Source organism: Calypte anna, chromosome 14 (assembly GCF_003957555.1).
Source record: "Calypte anna isolate BGI_N300 chromosome 14, bCalAnn1_v1.p, whole genome shotgun sequence".
NCBI classification, from domain to species: Eukaryota; Metazoa; Chordata; class Aves; order Apodiformes; family Trochilidae; genus Calypte; species Calypte anna.
Window position 1 is genome coordinate 8,414,238 of NC_044260.1, and position 22,934 is coordinate 8,437,171.

The 22,934-nt window shown below is 36.3% G+C and overlaps 1 protein-coding gene across 4 annotated transcripts in view; it reads left to right on the top strand.

Moving 5' to 3' along the window:
- CLEC16A (C-type lectin domain containing 16A) overlaps positions 1-22,934 on the top strand; it is a 49,580-nt gene that overhangs the window by 12,182 nt on the left and 14,464 nt on the right. For all 4 annotated transcript variants that reach the window (XM_030459711.1, XM_030459709.1, XM_030459710.1 and 1 more), the window contains exons 8-22: positions 505-558; positions 1,604-1,717; positions 6,104-6,332; positions 7,045-7,174; positions 9,251-9,351; positions 10,579-10,701; positions 11,626-11,735; positions 12,203-12,247; positions 13,624-13,674; positions 14,893-15,021; positions 17,730-17,850; positions 18,129-18,280; positions 18,996-19,200; positions 20,145-20,312; positions 22,535-22,678. In XM_030459711.1, the coding sequence (XP_030315571.1) occupies positions 505-558; positions 1,604-1,717; positions 6,104-6,332; positions 7,045-7,174; positions 9,251-9,351; positions 10,579-10,701; positions 11,626-11,735; positions 12,203-12,247; positions 13,624-13,674; positions 14,893-15,021; positions 17,730-17,850; positions 18,129-18,280; positions 18,996-19,200; positions 20,145-20,312; positions 22,535-22,678 (1,876 nt within the window). The remainder of the gene's footprint in view (positions 1-504; positions 559-1,603; positions 1,718-6,103; positions 6,333-7,044; positions 7,175-9,250; positions 9,352-10,578; positions 10,702-11,625; positions 11,736-12,202; positions 12,248-13,623; positions 13,675-14,892; positions 15,022-17,729; positions 17,851-18,128; positions 18,281-18,995; positions 19,201-20,144; positions 20,313-22,534; positions 22,679-22,934) is intronic.

Genomic DNA, 22,934 nt, shown 5'->3' on the forward strand with positions numbered 1-22,934 from the left:
ATCACAAGCTTATTTTTAGAAACAATTTCATTAGTACTGGTATCAAAATTTAGCAATCCTGTGCTCAGAATATACTTAAAATACTTTTGTCCTGTGTCATTTACTGTATTTAGAGAAGTGTCTGTCAAGAATCTGTTTTGATTATGTGGGTAATATTTTGGTGTTTCTGAATAGCAAATTTTTGGAGTAGATTTTTAAAATTATGAACTAAGAACTACTTTTTGAAGGAACAGTAGCATAGTGAAAACCAGCATCCTTAGATAATTGTTTGATAAATATAAGTTACTGATGAGACTGTGAAAGAACTGTCTTAGTTCAACAGTGATTTTTTTAAGCATGTGAAGGATATGTTTATTTGCAGAATATTAATTTCAAATAGTTTACAAGAAGTGAATTTTTAATAGTATGGCTTTCTGAACCTTTTGTAACAGAATGTGGAGCAATGAAATGTTAAAAGGTTTGTTTAAAATAAAATATTAAACTGTGAAAACATTCTGTCTGTAGGGTGGAGAGCGTCCAAAAATAAGTCTCCAAGTTTCTCTCTATCTTCTTTCTCAAGTAAGTATTTTAAGTATTTTGTCTGATTTCAGAACATGTTTTGCAGTAGTGCTGTGATTTATAGTTTACTGTATTCTTGCCTATTTTGGCAAAACCATTAAAGACAATTTAGCAAACAAAGTTTTAGTTTAGTTTTCTTTATTTAAAAAAGCAAGATAATTTGTCTTTTTATGAACACACCAAGTAGCTTCTTACTTGAGTTGATACAATTCTTCTGAGGATAGCCCTCAAAGGGTATAACAAAGAGTAGCTCTTCGAGCATTTAGTGATTATTGTTTGTGTGACAAATTGTGCATATTGGAGCCACACAACATCCTGGGATGGACTTCAGATAGATGCTGCATTGTAGTTTGAATCTGCCTAAGCTGTGGAAGATTCCAAGTCTGAATTTTCCTCTACGAGAAATAGAGGGAGAACAATGATCTCATGGGAGTTTTAGAACCAAACAAGCAAACACCAGATAACACACCACCATCACAAAGTCTCTTAGAAGCAGTATGGCCCTTATTCTTGCATTATGAACCCACTTTGTTGTTAGACTGCATTTCTATTTCACTGCAATTTGGTAACTGGAAAAGCTGCTTCTGAGCCCGTTCAGCCCATTGTGTGACACTTACTCATGAGTCACTTCAAAGTATTTACACAACACAGAACTTACTGGAGTCCTGCCACTAGCTGGCGTACAAGAAGGTCAATGGATGCTTTGTAGCATAATCAGTATGTGGTGTTTCTCAAAACCCATTTTCTGGAGCAGTTTTATTCTGAGTTTCTTGCTAAACTACCAGCTTTCAAAGCTGGTAAGAGAATTTCTGTTTCACAGAAGACTGTGAAGAATTATTTAAACTAGGTGGCATAAGAAAGAGAGACAGGTCAAATACCTGTATGGTTTCATGTTGTGTAGTAGTTTTCATGAGCTATCAGTTATGGGTTGTGCTTAAGATACCAGTTTAACAAGGCCAAAGAAATATTTTCATTGACTGAAACTGTGAAATGTATGTGTTCTGCAATGCATGTCTGATATTTCTTTCCACCCTTCTTTTATTAGGTTTTTCTAATTATACATTATGCCCCTTTGGTGAACTCACTGGCTGAGGTTATACTTAATGGTGATCTCTCAGTCTTTTCTTCTGAAGTTGAGCAAGATGTACAGAATAACCCAGTAAGTAGCCAAATAATCTCTAACATTTTTTTTCTAGAGGCAAAGAAAATATTTGAAACACAAAATCATGTATCTGGAAAGTGATAAGCTAAGATGATTTTGTTTAGAAGAGCAGCACTAGGAGATTTCAGCTTCTTTTGTTGGATATGATAACAGAGAAATGTTCTGTGCCACTTGCCAGTATCGTGTTCTTGTCAAGGTTATGAAATTTTTGTGCATGCATATGTATTTCAAAGTAGTGCATTAAGAATATGTAGGACAGAAATTAGAATACTTAGCTGCTTCTGCAGGGGTCAGACACTGCAAAGCCTTCCTCCATTTTGATGGAACATTTTTGCAATCCAGTCTTCTGTGTTTAGTTTTTGTTACCAGCTCTCTGGTAGTGAAAGGGAAATGAATCATCACGACTTTCCTATGAAATTATTTCCTTACGCAAGTTGTGGTGTAAATTAGAGCCCTGGAAAAAAATACTTGGCCTTGTGGTAAATCATTTGGATATAGAAGGAAATAGTTTTTCATCTGAAAATGCCCAGTGTTTTATCAGTAAAACTGATCATCTCTGACAGTGTGCCATCCGTGTGCATAAGAACACAGAGCAGCCACAAATAGATGGGTGTGCTATCACTTTGTCATTGTGCTTGTACCTTCAGATGTAATCCTGTGTGGCTAGATGCTTATGTTAGTGTTTTTATATTTTTTCCCTTTTGTTGTGGGTTTCACAGTTTGTAAAATACTTGCTTGTTACTTTTTAAGGCCTGTTTGGGGATAGTAATAGATGTTGGGGTGTGATCTTACTTAGATTGAGAAACTTCTGACTGGAGTTCTGTCTAAAGGTTGAATGTGTACTCTAATGTCTTACTGGTCAGGGAAGAGTTACTGACTGAATGTTTAATTTCTAACAAGCAGTAGGTAAGTTCTTCATACATGTTCTTTCCCACAAGTGGCTATAACTGGGAGTTTTGAAGGGGAGGTACACTTTGATGATACCAGTCAGCTTTTCCTAGTTTCTTCCTACTGTGCAGCAGAAGTTGTGTGTGCTGATCTTAGCCAGTAGCTTTTTGAGTTGTGTTTTTTTTAGTTGTTTTGGAGGGGGTTGTTTGTATTTTTTTTAAAGAAAAAAATAAAGAGGAATGGTAGAGCTGACCAAATATAATCTTAAAGGTCTTTTCCTACCTTAATGATTCTACAGTTCTTTATTGTGTAGGCAAAGGTCTGACCTGTTGCTAACTGCCCACTGAACATTGTGTGTGTTACTTGTGCTTTGTTGCAGCTTTGTTAGTAGGAAATTTGTGGTGAGAGGGTGGGGTACCAGTTGTTGCAGAAGTTAGATTTTCTTTTCCTGTTACTTACTCTACAGAATTGCAAAATGTTATGTATGTTGGTGTCCTTGCACTGTTAGAACCCTTAGGGGTTTCTTGTAAACATCTGTTTGCCTATTCTATAATACAGTTTCAGCAGCTGAGTCTTACTGGCCTTAAAGATGTGTCCTCCTGGTGTATAAACTGGAAGTTTAAATTTCACTACTTCCTTTATGTTACAGTTTCCAACTGTAATAAGTTTGATAATAAACTTGTTTTGGAGATATCACTGTTACAGTGAGCCCCAGTTGTCTCTAAATCCCTGCTCTGTATGCAGCACTACTCTTGTAACTGAGATGTCTTGATACATTTAAACTGAAGTGTCACTGTCAGCTTCTAACTATCATGTAGTTTCTAAAACCCAAAGTAATAGATGTCTATATTCATCTTCCTAGTAAGATGAATTGAAGAAGAATGAGATGCACTGAGAATAGTAGATGCAGAGTCACGTATCCAGATAGGTTATTAAATAAAGAATATTTAACAAAAATAAAAGCTGAGAAGTCTTGGAGTTGCTCTGTATAAATGCAACATACCTAGTGTTATTTAGGGCAAAAAAGCAACGGTAGTTGTCACAAGAGGAACAAATGGTACTTGAAAATCAAATTTATAGAAACAAATCACCAGCAGGTCTAACTGCTGAGAGTTTATGAATTGGCAGTAACTACAGGGACTGGCTGAACCCTGTAGGGCAGTAATGATTGCTCAACCTCCACTGAACAGGTCTTACACTTCAAAGTATAGCAAATTAAAATACTTTTTCTTTCCATATTTTTTGCCTGTATTTCTGTTTTCAAGTGGCATCAGAAGAAATAATAACATCTCATTATATATATATATCTATATATCTATCCAACAGAATGCATTTAAACTTGTTAGTAGTCATTGCACCAGGGTTTATGTCATGTGAGGTCTGCCTTCCTACATAATTGGATATGGGCCAGTTCTACCTATTTCATGTTTCCTAGTTTCTTGTTTAACCTACTTTCTCCTTCCCATAAAACTTGTTACTGGAACTGCCTTATTTTACCAGCATGCATTGCAGAATATGAACCATAATTGAAACTACGATTTAAAGACATCTGAAAGGTATAAAACAGCAGTATCTCAAACTGCATGATCAACTTAGGTCATATACTCTGTAAACTAATTTAAAGTCTGGTTTCTAATGTTTTAAGTGTATACCCTTGTTATATTTAGCAGATAAAATATAAAGGTTGGCTTTTTCTCAGCATTGTTTCTTTAAATAGATCAGACTATGGCTCATGGTGCACATTGCTGTCTGCTGTTCTCTTCTGTTGTTTTGCTGATATGGCTGATAGCATATTAGAAATGTAAAGATCTTAAGTACATGCATTCCTCATATATAAAGCGTGTATATATATATATATATAAAAGATTCTAGGAAGCACTTGTAAGAAGTGAATGCAGGAAGGTGAAATACATTGTGTCTTGCACGCTACTTTTCTTTTTCTCCTAAAGGATATGATTTAATGTGTTCTTCCCTTTTCTTATGATTTCTGATCAGAAGCCATCAATAAACAATAATCTGTCTGTACCTCTGGCTGTTTAATACCCCTCCTATCTTGCACTTTGATCAGACTTAAAATATAAGAGGTTATTGGGGGACATATGTGGTAATCTTGTATTGTGGGGTTTTTTGGTATTGTTTCCTCTTCCTGTATAGTTTGTTTCTATGCCAAGTGTAATGTAAAGTCAGAAGATTCTGAGAAACATTTTTGCCTTTTGACATGTAGAAGGCTTCTTCCCAGATCTTTTCTCATACAATATTTTTTATGTATAGGTTTCCCTTGTTAAGTGCATTTCTGCAGAATTTTTCTCTGAGGTCACTGTATGCATCTTCAATGCTTATTGTACTTGAGTCACCCAAGGCAAGGCACAAAATCAGTTTTGTATTTACTAGTCTACTTTTCTCTTGCATGCCTGTAAATTTTTAAGACTTTAGCTAGCAACACCTAAACGTGATTGAAGAATTGAGGTCTGAAAGGTAACAGACTTTCTGTAGCTGTCTTGTTCAGCTTAAACCTGTGGTAGCAGGAAGCCCCCACACCATGTGTTTCACTTCTCGGTAATGAAGAGGTTTGACTGATGTTTTTAGCTGTGGTGAGGGGAGAGCATGTAATCTGGTAATCCATCTGGCAGGCCTAACAAGTGAGAAGGTTGCTTGAAGCATCACAGCTCAAACAATCTGCAGGTTTTGTCCTACAGTTTTGTAGGACACCAAGATTTGTTAGTCCTGCTATCTGCAGAAGTTCTTGTAATGTCTTGTGTCTTTCTCAAAGAATAGATTGTTGTTAGGATGGCACAGACTCTTGGAAATGCTTATCTCCTCTAGTAGAATTTTTTTTTCTTGCTTTGTAAATTAAGAATCAGGAAAATCAGATATTGACTGAATACTGTTTACCTTCTTGCCAAAACTAGCTTTTGGTTACTATTACTATGTTTCAGTAGAACATTGTAACAAATGGAGTGGTACTGGCTTTCTGGACTTGGTAAATCAGGCCAGAAAAAGATTGATGTCAATGCCATTTGCTCCTATGTGAAACAAGGACAAGGATGCCATGGAGGGGAGGTTAAGTCTTTAAAAAAAAAAAAAAAGCACATGGTGTAGAGCATTGGGTTTTGTCCTTGTTAGTGTCGTACCTTATATTAATTCCACACATTTTGTATTTTGCAAAAAGTGTCTTTCTTTTGTATGTACTAGCTGTCTCATCTGTTAAGATCAAAGAAAGCAAAAAAAAAAATTCATAAACTTCATTTTATTAAATAGCTCTCATCTTGTATTAAGATGGCATACTTTTAAATGATAGATCTGTAGTATATGCTACTTTAGAGATAATTGATCTATGGATGATTTGATATAACTTGAGGTCTCTTGTGTTTTGTAATGGATTCGAGATGTGTAATTGGTATAGTAACTTACATTCTAAAACCCCTCTTTTATTATCTATCAATTAGAGTAAAAAATGTCTTGCTATAACTCAGTGTAAACTCTTCACATTTACAGGCAAAGTCAAGTATCCGATGTTTCATAAAACCAACAGAAACACTTGAGAGGTCTCTTGAAATAAACAAACAGAAGGGGAAGAAGAGGGTGCAGAAAAGACCCAACTATAAAAATGTTGGTGAAGAAGATGAAGAGGATAGAGGATCTGAGGATAACCAAGATGACCTAGATAAAACGAAAGGTACTGAAGCAAGTTCAAAGGGCATCAGAACAAGCAGTGAAAATGAAGGTAAGTATAGCAGCAAAGAAGAATTATGCCTACAATTAAGATACATTTATTTAATGTATGGACTTAGTTGTGATCTGTTACGTGACTTGTTCTTGTGTTAAGAAATTATATTTGTTGCACTTTGGCTGTATTTTCATATCACATTAAATCATTCTGTCAGAATACCTTGTTCCACTCTATTTAAAAGTCATTAAATGGTTTTCATATTTTCCTTTATGTTTTGGCCCTGATCACAGCTACATGCTTTGTACCTAGGTCTGTGTGATTATGGTGACTTTATAAGTAGACTTCAAAACTCTGTTACTTTTCTACCTGTGGTAAGGTAAATGGTGTAGACACTTTTCCTGGTCAGGAGTACTTCATGCATGTTTCAATGATAAAACTCAAAAAGTGTGCTACAAGTGACAGCATGTGGCAGAAGAGGGTATTAAATAGTTCAAAATTAAAGAAAACATCTTTAACTTTCAGATTTTGTAGTGGTGTGTTTTCAGGATTTTTGGTGCAATGTTAACCTTAAGAATTGAGTTTGCAGGATAAGTAGTCAGAGCATTTGGAAAAATGTGGCAGAACCACATGCAAGCAATTGAAAACGAGATCTTTAAGCTTTGACAGCCCTCAGCAAACCTAGTTGCATTTTGATTTCAGTGCACAGTCTGTTTGAGGCCTTTCTTAAATAGTGTTTTGGTTTTGTTTGTTGTTTTTTTATTTTTAGAAATAGAGATGGTAATCATGGAGAGATGTAAACTGTCAGAATTACCTATCTCTACTGTGACAGAACAAAATACAACAGATGAAGAAAAGAGTGCAGCTGCCTCTGGGAGTGAAATAACAAACTGGAACAGGTATAAAGGAACTGTAATGTATTTTGCTGGATTCTTTCCTTACTTGCCCTCCCACTCACTCCCACATTTCTCTTAAGGGATTTTTCAAGTCTACCACTATTTAAAACTGGGGGGGAGGGAGTTCTTGTGGATCACAAGTGTGTGAGGCAACTGAAAAAATGGGACATAGCATCTCTACTGATCAGTTTTGGAAATGGTCCTGTTCCTTTCTAAAATTTGTGCTTTTTTTAATGCCCATTGGGGTGTTTTAAGTTGATAAATTATAGATTATGAATATGATAAAACCAGAATATAAATGTTTTCATTATAGAATTTTCTAGACCTCTCAATTAAGCCATAGCAATTTTTTTTTTATATTTATGGTCATATCTGCCAACGTGGTATATACCTGTACGGTCAAAACCCAAAGAAAATAGTTATGTGAAAACCCTACCAATCTATGGACCATTTCCAAGGTCCATTAGTGTGTCTTACATTTATTAGAAACTTCTCTTTGTCATGTGGTTTTGAAGCAGTTCCGGGAGCAGAAATTGCCCTGGCTTCAGAATTTGAACTTGGACATATTAAATACCCATAAGGCACTTTCTAAGCAAGGGTTTTGCATTCTTGTTATTAGAATGCTAAAGAGAAGAAATAGAATGTGCCATCTCTGACACAAAAGTAATTGCAAATGTGTGCCACGGGGAAAAGCACATCTTTAATAGGATTACAGATTTATTTTTAAACTCAGGAAATGCTGCCTGGTATTCCCAGAATTTCATTCTGTCTCCATTATGGCTTCCATGTAGCTTAGATTATATTCATTAATAAAAATAACATTTAATTTCACTGTAAAAGTGAAATTGAACCTTGACTTGAACTGGCTTTAAAATACATCATTTTAAATTACTGGTATATTGACTTAAATATGTGCCAAATGGCTTTTAGAAAGTAATTGGCAATGACTGCATTGAATAGTAAAGCAACTAGGATGCTCAGGTCTTGAAAAGTGCAAGATACTGCAGGTGAGCTGCCAACACATCTGGCAGATGTCTGCATCTCGGGACTTTCTTGATCTGCAGATTTAATCTTCCTCTTTTCTAGAAATAGCATTAAAGAATGTGCAGAGCTAAAAATATTTTTACAAGAAAGACCTTTGTGTAGGGCATTTCTGGCATTTCTTTGGTACACAATTTTTTTAAAATGTAGGTGGATAGGCTGCTGTAGCTTAATGTTTTGTATTAGTGTGTATACCAAGTGTAATATCTAAAAAAGGAGTTATAACTCAAGAAATGTGCTCAGGTGTGCATAGCTTCTTTCATACTTTGCTTGGAATCACTGAGCCATGTGGATCCTTATCCACATGTGGTAGTGGAAAATGCAATGATCTCTTATTCCATGCTTAAAGTGGGAGAATCTTCTGTAACTGGAATAATCATTACTTACTGCAATGATGGTGATTCCTAACGTGTTGCAGTCTTTAATCATGGGCACACTACACAAGAATAAATAATTAGAAGAATACTTGTATGGCATTTGATGTTTCTTCAGTCAAGTCATTAGTAAAAGGCTAGTAAAGGAAAAAAGTGCTTCCAGAGTTATTTGAAAATACTTGCAATGTACCCTTAAATATTAAAAGTGGGTTTAATAATTGTCCAGAAGTTGAGTAAATGCACAGTTTGCAGGTAAAAAGTCTGTAGCTGTAAAAGGTAAGTCAAATTTTCAGTTTCTTTCAGCCATTTTTCCTACTGTGAAGATAGCAGCTCCTTGAAGTTACTTGTGCACACACCTAAAACAAGCTGTACGATGCTTCTGGATGCATGCTAAATATGCTTACAAGCAGCCCAATAAATGTGTGAGCAGTCAGTTCTTGGGAAAGCATTATGTAACAAATCTGGTTAGAACATGAGAAGTAATGTCAGAATTAAATACAAGGCATGGCTGTAATCTGAATAATTTTTTGTTTAATGCCTGAAAAGATGTGTTACTGTAAATTTGCCTTTTCCATTAGCTACATGTAGACCAAACCAGTTACTAATTTTTCTGTAGATAGATTTTGGGTTTTTTTAATAATTTAAAAATTACTCCTTTCCACAGGCCTTTTCTTGATATTGTCTATAATGCACTGGACTGTGCTGAAGATGATTACTATGCCCTCTTTGTACTCTGTCTTCTTTATGCCATGTCACACAACAATGGTAAGCAATTTTTCCTTTTCCCAGATAAATGTACTGTATCTCAGAAATGTAGAACTTTGCATCCGTGGCAGGCAGACAACCAGTGAAAGATGCTGAACATGAATTATTTCACCTTTATTACAATTTAGCCACTCTGTTGAACACCTGCCTGGTCCTTCCTCATTCTTCCACAAAGTTTTCTTTGTCTCCTTAGTGCCTCTCGGATGCTTATTGACCATGTCTTCTTAGAGCTTAATCTGCCTATTGATACTCTCTAAAAAATGTTACTTGTAAGCAGCTTTCCCTTCCAGAAGGAAAATTGTAACTCTTCAGTAAGCTGTTAGGTTGTTGTGAACAGTAGTACTGTGATTGCCCTGGCTTCTTAAATGTATTCTTCCCTCCCACCCCTGTCTTCAGTCTCATCATGACAGAACATTCATATCACTGTCATTAATCTTCAAACAGACCTCTATTAGTTGTTCCAAATAGATGTGCTTAGTTGCAGAAAATTGGATATCACAAATGACCCCGTTATATGCAGTTAACTACAAGTTCAGGGTTGAAAGAAACTATAAACCACAATATAGAAATCTTCTGGTTTATGTGGTTATTTATTACCATCCTTAGAACAAAGATGGGGAGATCCTCAGAAGTCTGTAATTATGATTTTTTCTAAGAGGTCTTACAGGAACTGGTCTATTCTGAGAGGCAACTTTGTATTTTAGAGGAATAGGTTGAAGATACATGGATTTAGTTTTCTTAAACAAGTCAGTTAGATTCTGTGATTTGTGTTGGGGAGGGTACTAAATAAGAGGCTACTAGTTACAAAATAAAATTTCTGATAGCTTACTGCCAAAGTGGAATTCACAATCAGACTTCCATCTTTTCCCCCTTTGCTTTTATGTTCTTCAGATGCCTGGCTTGACTTTGATTTTATTTTGATGCAAACAAATAGTTTGAGATTTCAGGTGCAGCCGAGTGTTTTGGATGTCACCAGCCACTTTGGGATTTGAGTTTTCTTCACCCATTATGCTCCATTTAAGGCTGAGATTTTCAGTGATACATAAATGGTTTTAGTCTTTCTCTTGTTTGTCCTTTCCATGTAATAGAAATTCAAAACTAACTTGATGGGTCTTGTATTGCTTGTATTACACTCTTCTGAGAAAACTGCTATGGTCTAATAAATACTTACTTCAAGGGATACTTCTGTTTTCTAACTTACCTTTCTTCCTTTATTCTCCCCAAAAGGAATTGACCCACTCAAGCTGGAAAGAATTCAGCTTCCAGTTCAACATGCTGAAGAGAGAAATTCATATAATCATGTACTTGCAGAAGGGCTCATCAGGATAATGAATTGTGCTGCACAACCAGGTATCACTTTTCCAATAGTTTTCTTGCCAAGTTGAATTTTTGAAGACAGGGTGGGAAAAAGCTATCTCGCCTCTTGTCAATGAGTGGAAAGATTATGTTTAGCATGCTCCAATTGAACAGTAATTGATCTGTGAAAGACAATTACCAGGTTTTCCTTGGTTGTTGTGGAATCAGGAGTTCTGGATTTCTGCTGGATAGCTGTGTTTATACACAGAACTGCACAGGGTCCTGTTGTCTTAGTTCCTACTTTCTATGGGTTTTGAATAAACAGAAATTGAGGTATATAGTGATTTCACCTTAATATGCTGTTTAATCCTGAAAATATGATCTTTGACACCTTTGCTTATAGAAGTAATTTTAGTGGAGAAATAGTCTTGAAAAGTCCATGGTACCTTTTGCTTATAGTAATTCTTTATCTGAAAAGGTGATAGTAAATTTTCTCAAGGGATCTTTCACTCTGAATTCTCTAGATTCTCGTATCCAGGCTGTATCTGGATCTTATGGATTTCTTTTAAGGAAAAGCTATGCCTTATTAGTATGCTATATATGAAACTTCCTTTTATCTTGTAAATTTATCCATACGAACTGTCTGTTTTGTAATTTTAGTGTAATTCACCCTATGCTTCAGATTGATAAAGATCCCTTTTTCAGCTTCTTTTCTAAAAGGATTAATCTTTATAGCCTTCTTACTGCATTGTTCAGCTTTAAGTTTTCTTTTGCCTTAAATTACTCTACACTTCTTTTTATTTTTACAGCCATCAGCATTGTGAGCCAGCATCTCAGTACTCATTCTTGTCAGATAGGGTGTGTATGACTGGAGTAAATTTAATGACAGTTGCAGAGAAGAGTAGAAACACTTAAGAATGTTGGATAATACTTAACCTGCTTTTTTATTATTTCATATATTGAAATTTCTTTTCAAAGATGGGAAAATCCGGTTGGCAACTTTAGAACTTGGCTGCCTGTTGCTGAAGCAGCTTGTGTTTTCTAAAAATGGCAGTATTATAAAAGATGTTCACCTTGCTTGCCTTGTGGTAAGTATTTGCATTGAAATTACCAGTCACAGAATTACTGGTTTTTGAATATTCTAATACAGTTGAGTAAGTTTGTTTCATTTCTAATTGCAATAAGCATAAATGTGAAATTTGAGCCTCTAAAACATATTTCCACTGTTGGCTCTGTACCGTGAGGGTAGCAGATCAATCCTTGATGTTTGGTTCTCAGCTTTGCTGTTACTTTGCTGTTTAAATGAAGCTTCTGAAACAGGATATGTTTAATTTTCTCTCTGCAATCTGTATGTTACCCATCTTGACAAGGTCACATAAGCATTATTTTCGTAAGTGCAAGACCTGTCTTCTGTCAAATTCTGAAGGCTATGAGTATAGGAATATCAATAGACAGTCCCTTCTGCATGAGTTTTTGCATGTTTTTTTTTTTAAATGCAACTCTTGAGTAAATGGTGTATTTACTCCTTGAAACATAATTATTTCATCTTTTCTAGGGTGCAAGGGAAGAAAGTGTTCATCTTGTTCGTCGTTTCTATAAGGTATATATGCAAAATGCTAAAAGAAAAAATCTTCTACATAATGTGAATTTAGAAGCAAATCTACAGTCCAGGTTCTACTTAGTGCCCAAAGCAGTGATTTTTTAATATATATATATTTATTTATTTATTAAGATAGGAACTCCGTATTTGTGATAGAGAAGGTAATGTATTGTTGCAGGAATTCTCTCCTTTCCTGCCCTTTCCATCACAATGACAGATGTCACAAAAAGGCTGTTAGAGGTCTCACAGGGTTGGTACTAGATGCCAAGTGAGCAGTTATGCTTTTATTGCAGCTGCTACTCTCAGAACATTTCTAGGATTTTATCATTGTCAATAACTATGTGTTTCTTTTTGTCATTGCTTTGTGTTTTATCTGAAGTGATGATCTAAAATTTTACTTAATCATTTTTTCTTATTGGAGAAATAATACATATCGGCAGCTTTTTTTTTTTCCTTATAAATAATAAAATTCTTAGCCCTTAAATCCAGAACAGATTGTGTCTAAAATCTCTTCCTATTTTTTGTTAAAATTCTCTTGAAGAATGCTTTCTCCACGTGTCTTAAAAAATAAAGTAACTTCTGATGGGCTGACCTTGGCTGGCTGCCAGATATCCACCCAGCCCAACTCTCACTGCCCCTCTTCAACAGGATGGAAGAAGATATGATGAAAAAATCTTGTGGTCAGGATAAAGATAGGGAGATGACTTAATGATTGCTATCACAGGCAAAACAGACCCAATGTGGTGAAAAGTAATTTATTGCCAATAAAATAATTTTATGTAGAAGCAAAGACAGATTAAACCAACACCTTCCCCTTACCCCCTCCTCCCTTTTCCCAGGCTCATCTTTGCTCCTTCTTTCCTGAGTCTTCTGCCTTTTCCCCCTCCTGAGTTGTGCAAGGGGATTCAGAAAGGGGGGGCTGTGGTCAGTCCATAGCAGTTCATCACTTCCTCCTCATGCTTTTCCCCTGTCCTCCACAGGCTGCAGCCCTTCAGGAAAACACCCTGAGGTGTTTCCCTCCTTCCACAGCCTGCAGCTCTGTCAGGGCACATTCACCTGCTCCACTGCTGCAGTGTGGGTCCTCTCCATGGGCTGCAGAGGATCTCTCTCCCTGTCTTAAGCCTGTTTTCCCACAGGAGCCATGAGTGTTGAGTTGTTGAAAGGCTCAGCTGTGTCCTGCTGTTGGGTGGGGCTGAAACCATCTGGATCCGGTTGTATCCGGAATGGGCAATCCCAGCCTCTCCTCACACAGGACCCTGCGGCCTCCTGTCAACTCCTGGACAGGAGCGCCCAGTATATAATTAAAAAAAAGCAAACATAGAAATGGCTCCAAAGTCATAAGATTCATGATGTGTCTGTATCCCTTTTTTTGAAAGGGAGAAGAAATTTTTCTGGATATGTTTGAAGATGAATACCGGAGCATGACAGTAAGTGGCACCCTTTCCTCCCTGCCAGGCCCTCAAACCCAAATAAAGCATGGGAGTAAGAACAAATCCTTACTGATAACTACTGAGTATGCCAGTATCTTTTATTCCCAGAGTAGAATACCAAAGTTTCGATATTTTTTAAATTTTTTTTGTTTGTCTGAGGGGTTGTCTACATTTCCATACATCATTCCTGTGAAATTTCACATCTCCCTACTTAATGCCCATTGCTTTCTGAAAGTGAGTTTACAAAAATTACTTTATCCTAGGAAATGAGACATTGGATTAATTGTTTTTTCTAGTTATCAATGTGAAAATCTTCCTAAATATTTCTGAAGCTCAGCAATGTTTCTATTTTGAGTGGTGCTGCTTTACTTATGGGTGGATAACAGTTCTAGGGAGCAAATATCAGGGCCTTTGTCTCTAAGAGGTCCTGCACCGCGGTACCGCCTGTGAAACTTTTAACATATTACTAAGCTTAGTCTCAGGCACTTCATATTTAACCTGTAAGCATGTTTTAAAACCAGTTATCTGTTTCTATTCTCATGTTAAAATTTGGATAGAAATACTTTGGGAAGTCAGTTGTGTGACTTTTTTTCCCTCAGTAGTATGGGGATCTAATGAGCATACACTAGTTGTCTTTTTGAAAAAACATGATCCACATTTGGTGTGTTTCAGTAAGTCTTTTAGTATAGGAAGCATCTTGTACATATGTCACATCCTAAATAATAGAAGAACTTAGTGAAGCACTTAATTTTTAGTGGTTGAGTATTGCTATACTTTTAGTTTAAGAAACAGAACCAATATAAGCATTAGTTTTATGTCAGAAGTTCAGTATATGTTTAGGTTTTTCTGTTGTATCTCTGAATTTTTTAATCTACCACAAGACAGACCTACAGCATGGAACTTGACTTTTTTTTTCCCTTAAATCATATTGATTTGCCTAACTAGCAAATGACTTGCTAGGTGGGCTAATTTATGTGATAATAAATTTAGCAATTAGGTGGGCTAATTTATTTGCTAAGTGTATTAGGGAATGATGAGGAAATATAAAATTGAGACTGCATGTAAGGAGCTTAAAATAAGATAGTATAAAAAATTCTTAGAACTCTTTCTAACAATTACTTCCTCTCAAAATATGTAACCATTAGTTGTATTTGAATGTGACAGTGCAAATGCTTATTGCTCTACATGGTAATCAATGTTAAAATATTTTTATAGATTAAACCCATGAATGTAGAGTACTTGATGATGGATGCCTCAATCTTGTTGCCTCCAACGGGGACACCACTCACTGGTATTGATTTTGTGAAAAGATTGCCTTGTGGAGATGTGGAAAGAACACGAAGAGTGAGTAAGGCTATTTTTCTTAAATTAGTTCATGGCAGAATGATGTCAGAGGCTTTGAAGACTTCTAGAAATTCAAACCTTTTCCTTGAAAGCTGCTTGATTGGAAGCTTTATCCATAAATGATTGTTCTTGTGCTGGCCTTTAAATTTTTTTATTCCATAGAGACATCAACATTAAAAAAAAGACATGTTGATGGCACTTATTAGTGTATTGTCAGCTTTCTTTTGTGATCTAGTATCTCAGTCTGTCTTCCATTATATTCCTATAGTAAGAATCTCTGCTGAAAGGCTGGCTGGCTTCACATAGCTTGTTTCCAGACATAGCAAAAAATATTCTACTTGGGAGTGTTCATCTTGCTAAAGTAATAAATGATAGAGATCTTGAGAGTGAGGAGAAAACCAGACAAATAGCTATTTTCATGACTGACACAGTCAGAAGAGGTGGTAAAATCATCATTGTCAGTATTCCTGGTATATTCAGTTCTTGGCCTTTATCTGGCAGTGTCCTATAAGCCTTGCAGTGTCAGTAAGTCTTAAAGATGTATTACTGCACAACATTGTTTTTTGCAAAGTGCTTTTCTTCTGGTGGCTTTGCATTTGTGTAAGTGTATACGTAAGTACATTCAAGTACTCTTGAAGAAAAAACACATTTCCAGGAAACTTCTGGACACTTTTGATTTCATTATAAACCGCACCACTTTTGTTATCATAGCAAGTCAAGTTTGATAAAGTACAGTGAATTATCTTGAAAAGTGTTGTTCTTAGAAAGCAAGAATGGTTCCTAGAATTCTCTCTGGAGCATTTAATAGAATGATGCTTCAAAATGGACATTAATGGAAAGTGACTGCTCTATAGCTTTTCATGTGCTAAGTAAGGAATAGCTTCATTTCTATTGGTAGAAATGGAAAAATCAATACAAATATTCCTGTAAATTCTTTGGGATTGAAAGGTCTTTCTCATCAGCAGGAACTCCAGCTAGGTAACCTCTCTTATGCTGAATTGACCTAAAAATATGCTGAACTTCAGCTCTATCTTGTGACAATAGAACTTGAGTTTTATTGCAATAGCAAGTGAAGTAGTTGCGTACTTTGGTTATATCACGGGTTCTTAGCTGATACAGATCAGATCTTTTCAGGATCTCACTGTTATTTTCTGTCCCTTTAAGTGGCAATTATTTTCATCTTAACTTTAGGAGGAACTCTTCAGAACTCCCTTTCTTATATTACCAAGTGCACATCTCCAAAATCAAGACAGCTAAAACCTCTAACTTAAAACATTGAAGTGACCAGAAGTTGTTAGGTTGCTTTCTGAAATCACCTACTGCTGGTTGATCAGGCCTTCTGCCCAGAATCAGATGCAATATTGAATTGTTCAGAATCCAGTTGCTGCTTGTTGCGTTTATCTCTTCCTTAAAATTTCTGTAGTCCTAAAGCTGGTACTGCTTACCAGTCACCTAGACTAATGCCAGCTCACTCGTGCTTATCTAGGAAGTAATAAACAGCATGGGTCTTGGGCTCTGCATCTTGGAGTCCATAGCAATCAAAGACAGAGAGGTTGTGAACTAGCTGTGAGAGTGCTCTTTCACAGGAATGAAATAAGATACTGGTAGACTTCCCTGCACATTGCTATTTGCAGATGGTATAGGAATCATCATGCAAAGTGTATCACTTCATAATGCTTAGTTCTTTAATGTAGACAACAATTTGTATCTGTTTCTACTTTACCAAGAAAACAGAAGTCGGTTGAAAAACATTCTAGGCCACTGAACTGTTATGCTGCTTTGCTGAATCATAGAATCACCTGGATTGGAAGGGACCTCTGAGATCATCAAGTCCAGCCCTTGATCCACTACTGTTCCCAGACCATGCCACTGAGTGCTACATCCAGTCTCTTTTTAAATAGCTTCAGGGACAGAGAATCCACTACTTCAGTGGGCAGCCCATTCCAGTGTCTGATCACCCTCTCTGTAAATAAATTATTTCTAATATCCAACCTAAACCTCCCCTGGCACAACTTGAGACCATGCCCTCTTGTCTTGCTGAGAGTTGCCTGGAAAAGAGACCAACCCCCACCTGGCTACACCCTCCTTTCAAGTAGTTATAGAGAGTGATGAGGTCTCCCCAGAGCCTCCTCTTCTCCAGGCTGAACAGCCCCAGTTCCCTTAGCCTCACCTTACAGGACTTGTGCTGGCTCAGACACCCTACACCAGAGGCCTGAAGAGCTACGTCCCTCTTGCTGTCCCTCTTCAGGGGTTCCATCTGTGTGCATACACCCCGCATCTTAACAGCACCAGGTTTTGCTTTTCTGGAGACCATTGCTCCTTCAAAAGAGCTGGGAGGTGGCTGTGCGCCTCCTGCTTGCCCCTCCTGCACGAACTGCCTTGCTAACTGCAGTGCCTCGTTCCTGTTTGCCTGCTCCTGTTATTTTTGCTTAAAAAGTAGTCATTTCCTGTCAGTGACAATCTATGTAAACGTGCCAGTGGGGTAAGGGATAAAAGCTCTGCTCCTTATACTTCATTGAAAGTAAATAGCATGCTTTGACTTCTTCTGTATGCTTTTTTAACTAGCTTATGAATCGTATTATTTCTTACTTTAAAATGGCTTACTGCATGACAAAAAATTGGGGGTAAAAGTGAGATTAGTAAGATTCTGTTAAAATATAGTGCTGACTTTAACAAATTTTTTTTTTTTTTTTTTTTTATTTCTCAAGGCAATCAGAGTTTTCTTTATGCTTCGTTCACTATCACTGCACTTGCAAGATGAGCTGGAAACTCAGTTACCGCTTACAAGGGAGGAAAATCTGATAAAGACAGATGATGTTCTTGACTTGAGTAAGTAATTCCTCAGTTTCCCAAATAGTGTATGGCAAAGAAAAATTGCTGTCTTTTTCTTTTCAAGTTTCTTTTCAAAATCCCAATTAGTTATCCTCCTTGTGTAATTGACTACCAAGGATGATTGAATTGTCTTCTACTGGATTTGGAGCACTACTTGTTTAGATGTTTAAATAAGTAAATTTAATTTTTTACTGTTTCTTATGTTGTACAAAACAGTCAAAAACCAGAATCATTAATGCCAGTAGCAGTTTAATGTTTTTCCTTCTTTCCCTCAGATAACAGTGATCTGATTGCTTGTACTGTCATTACAAAGGATGGGGGTCAAGTCCAAAGATTCCTGGCTGTGGATATTTACCAGATGAGCCTGGTTGAGCCAGATGTTGCCAGACTTGGATGGGGAGTAGTTAAGTTTGCAGGCCTTTTGCAGGTACTAGAAGTTTTAATCTGGGTAGATACTTTTGAGCACCTGAAAGTCTGTGTTTATGTTGGATAAATAATATTAATATTAGCTTAAATATTTAAGCTCTGTGCCATGCTTTCTTCTTTTTTTCTGGTACTAGTCTTTTTTTCTTGTTCCTGTCTTTTAAACTATTTCTTTCTCTATGAAGAAGTTTACATAGTTAACTACAGGTACACTTGAAAATGATGTGTCTTCCCCAGTATGGATCAGACTGTGTTCATTTGAACACTGAAATTGTATACAACTAGGACTGAGTTCCAAGCACTTTACTTAAGTGGCACAGTAATGAGTTTTCCTGGAGTTCTGATCTTCCTGCACAGGCAGGGAAGGTTGCAGGTTGTAATTTCAGAATCATCTATCTTTATCTAGTTGAGTTCAAAACTGCAGGTAGTTTCTCTCATTAATACATCTTTCTTATCTCTGCAAACACTCTTTGCATTTCCTGACGTTTTGCTATGCTCAAATAACTTAATTGAATTTTGAACTGACTTAATCTATTTAAGTAGTAATTTCTGAAGAACCAAATCTAAGGTTGTACAACTTGCATAGTCTTTTTTAGCATGAAACTGTTTATAGGAGCTTTAGTAGAGTGTTCATGGGATTTTCTTTTAATACTGATATTTAATCTGTAGTTTAAAAATGCAACTTGTTCGTTCACTATTTGCCTTTTGTTTCTTTTCAGGATATGCAGGTGACAGGAGTAGAGGATGACAGTAGAGCTCTGAATATAACAATTCATAAGCCTGCCTCAAGCCCTCATTCTAAGCCCTTCCCTATCCTTCAAGCTACATTTATTTTTTCTGATCACATTCGCTGCATTATTGCAAAACAACGTCTCGCAAAAGGCCGTATCCAAGCTCGGCGTACAAAAATGCAGAGAATAGCAGGTGAATGGTCATTTTGAAATGATTCTGAGAAACAGGACTTGTATATCATAGCAATTCAGTCTTTAAAATAAGGATGTGTCACAGAAAACTGTAAACCAGTGCCTGGTTTCCAAGCAGTATTTTTAATTGGCATAAAATATGTGGTTTGTATCTAAAGACAGACATATTAAAGAAAGCATGGAAAATAAGCAATTCTGTCTTGTTACCACTGTCTGCCAGGCATTTCACAAAACTCAGCATTTCTCTTCAAGTGTTTTTTAGTGATGTAAACTTCAAATGCCCAACTTAGAACATACATGTTCTAATACCTTAAGGCTAAATTGATCACAGTTGAGAAGAACAAAGTCATAACTGCTATTAAAATTATTGTGCTAGCCAGAGACATACTCTGACTACAGATAGTTTAAGGTTATTTGAGTGTATTATGTTCTGTAGGAAGGTAACTGAAGAGTTTTATGCTTTTGAGTTAATAAAATAAATCTGTCAAATTGTTATGACTTGCTTCGTGTTAACACTAGTTAGTGGTTAATTTTTATAATAAAATTTTTATAGTAAAATATTTTTATAGCAAAATTTTAGGCTGAATGGTAATGAAAAGGGTTTTTTTTCCAGTTCAAAGTAAATTGTGTCTTCTAAGTGGCTTCCTGTATTGGTCAGTTGTAACTAATGAGTGACTTGATTTGTACAGGGAAAAACAGAAGATTAGGTTTTTAGTGTGAATGTGGTGTGGACAGCAATGAGAAAAGTTTTCCTGAAATGTTGTCTGTCAGTTTCCCCACCCTCCCACCCAATTGTAACCATATTAAGAAATATATACAGGCAAATTATGTGAAACAATCTCATATAGTTCTTAAGATCCTGAGCAAACTATCAATTTTATTTTCACCTATTTTTCCTTTTATGTATTTTAAGTAACAAAAACTATCAATTGTGATTAAACATAGCTCTCCTGGATCTTCCTGTTCAGCCCTCAACTGAAGTTATGGGTTTTGGACACAGCTCTGTAGCTACAGCCCAGCACCTTCCATTCAGATTTTATGAGCAGTCCCGACGTGGTAGCAGCGATCCTACAGTGCAACGCTCTGTGTTTGCATCTGTTGACAAAGTTCCAGGTAAGATTAACATTCTCTATCAAGCAATTTCTTCTCTGTGATTGGTATCTTCAAAAGCTGACTTGTAGCTTTTATAAGCAATAAAAAGCTTATTGTGATACTTTTCTGAACATACTCCAGATGAGTTTTACAGAAAAACTTACACACCCAGGTATTACTTGATTTTCTAGGAGTATTCCAGGTGTGCTGTGAGCAATGCATCCATGACAGTTTCTGCAAATTCACTGGAAGTGTCTTAATACTTAACCTTCCTTTACAAATTGAGATAGTTCAAATCATCTTTAACATACTCAGTACTTTCCCAACACATCTGTCAGTTGTGTAATTTTCCTTTTTTAATTTGGTTACCATAATTTTCTTGCCAGTTTGTAAACATAGCTAGGACACTCTTCACTGCTTCATTTACCTTGGAGCTGGCAAGACAGAAAAGGACCACAGCTACTCCTAAAGAACATTGGCTTGTGTGAAAGGAATGACTGTAAACCAATGAGCTCTTTGCTGTTCTTTCTCCCTGTTGTCTGTTTCACAAATTGACCTCTCTGCAGAGATTTGTTTTCCAGATAGTGAATCTTTTTCCTTTTGGATTGAGTGATTTTAAATGTCTTAACAATTGCTGGAGAACACAATTTTTAAATAAAGCCCGAAAATTTATTTTTCACATATAATAGAACATGACTACTTAAGAAAAAAACCAACACACCTTTGTTAAAGTAACATGCTTCTGAAGCACTTAGTAGTATTTTTTTTCTTTTGTTTTATATTCCAGCTTCTCTTCTCAAATACAAACTATATTCTTACAAGACTGATGTGTTCTAACTCTTCCAAAGATAGTCTTGTGTTTCTGTTTATGTTGAGACTAAATGTTGGCCAAGTTTATACCTTCAGCATTTACAATCTGTGACTATCTGAAATTTAGGGTTAAATCTAATTTGAAATTGTCACAAGTGAATAATGTCAATCAGACACCTTCCCATAAGACAGTGTAAAATCCAAAGTTTTACAAATACAAGCTAGTTATGTCAAATAAGTTTTCAATATAGTATCCATTTTGTATAAATTTACCATATAACCCTTCTCACGCATTAAGGAAAGATTTACTGATTGTTTATGTCTAAGTGTTCAGCATGTGTTTGAAGTGCTGCTGGACTGGAGACACTTTTGTAGGCACTTGCTTCAGTAGTACATGACTGAATGGCAACATGACACATTCTGTTAAGAATAAATTCAAGTTGTCTTAGGGCTCAGAACATGCTTCTGCGTGACATATTTTGCACAAGATGCATGGAATACATATTGTTGACTTTCTGATTCAGTGTTGTCTTATGCAGTGAATGCATGATGTAGATTTTGTGTACTCATGGCTTCTCATTTTGACTAAATCAGTGAAATTAAATATTACAGAGTTCTACTCTCTCAGATTATTCACTTCTGAGAATATGGGTTTGAGAAACCAGGGACTTGAATTCCTTGCTTATGCTTTCTTCTCAAATTGCATACTTCCAATGGGTTTGCCTGTGCTGCAGATCCTTGGTATTTTCTGAAACTGTGTCTTGAAAGAAAATGAGTGTATGTGTCATTGGAAGTGCAGAGAGAAGGAACTAAAATGATTTTATTTTAAGACACGAGAGGTTGAAGCAGGGGATTGCAGAGGAAGGAGAAAGGAGTGAGTGTGGAGTTAGGAAAGATGCTACAGTGTAAAGAATTGGAGAAAATCTTAAACTGAAATCCAGAAGATTTATTTTAAAAGTGCAGTCAGAACTGTATAGACTTTTCCAGTCATTAGACTGAATAAAGTTCAACTTGTGAAATTAAATCCAGTGCCAGGTTTGATTAAAATTTTCTGAAGTTATCACTGCAATAAAAAAAGTGGTGCAGGCCTTCTGTCCAAGAGGTTTACTTGGTCACTTTTGACAACCTTTTTCCTTTTCACATGAAGGTCTGTGACACATTAATTTATTGAATATGTAGAAAACTGAAGAGTTCTGACATGTTTAGACTGGTTTTGCAAGCTCTAAGGTTTAAAATGTTTTGAATCCCTTAATGTCAACTTTTTGTTTGCTGATCAGCATTTGTAGCATATTTTTAGTAAGACATTCAGATTTTTAGGCTTCCAAGATGAAGGTGGGAGAGGGTGCATCCTCTGTCTCGCTACATGAACTAGCCTTGTTCATGCAGGTTAATTCTTTCAAGCTAATTGTTAACTTCATTGTCCTTTTTTGCAGGCTTTGCTGTAGCACAGTGTATAAATCAGCACAATCCATCACCACTTTCATCTCCATCACCTTCCAGTGGCAGTGGGAGTACAGGGCGCTGTGATTCAGTGACTGCAAGCTCAACATCCACTCCTGCTGCACAGAGCCCATCAGGTATTAAATCACTTTTTTCAGTCTAGGCTCTAAGGGATGCAGGATAGTTTATTTTAAAATTAAGTTACTGTGTTGGATTAAAAACAATAGGGCTTTGTTTTTAGATCACTTGATCATTGAACTAAACCAGTTAAAGTAAATTGTGGTGCAAATTTTAATGTTCTCTTCAGCTTTCTGGAACTTGTCATCTTTTAGGGATGGTTTTAAGTAGTGGTGAGCTAATGTCCTGCTTGTCTGACTTGTCCTAGCACATACT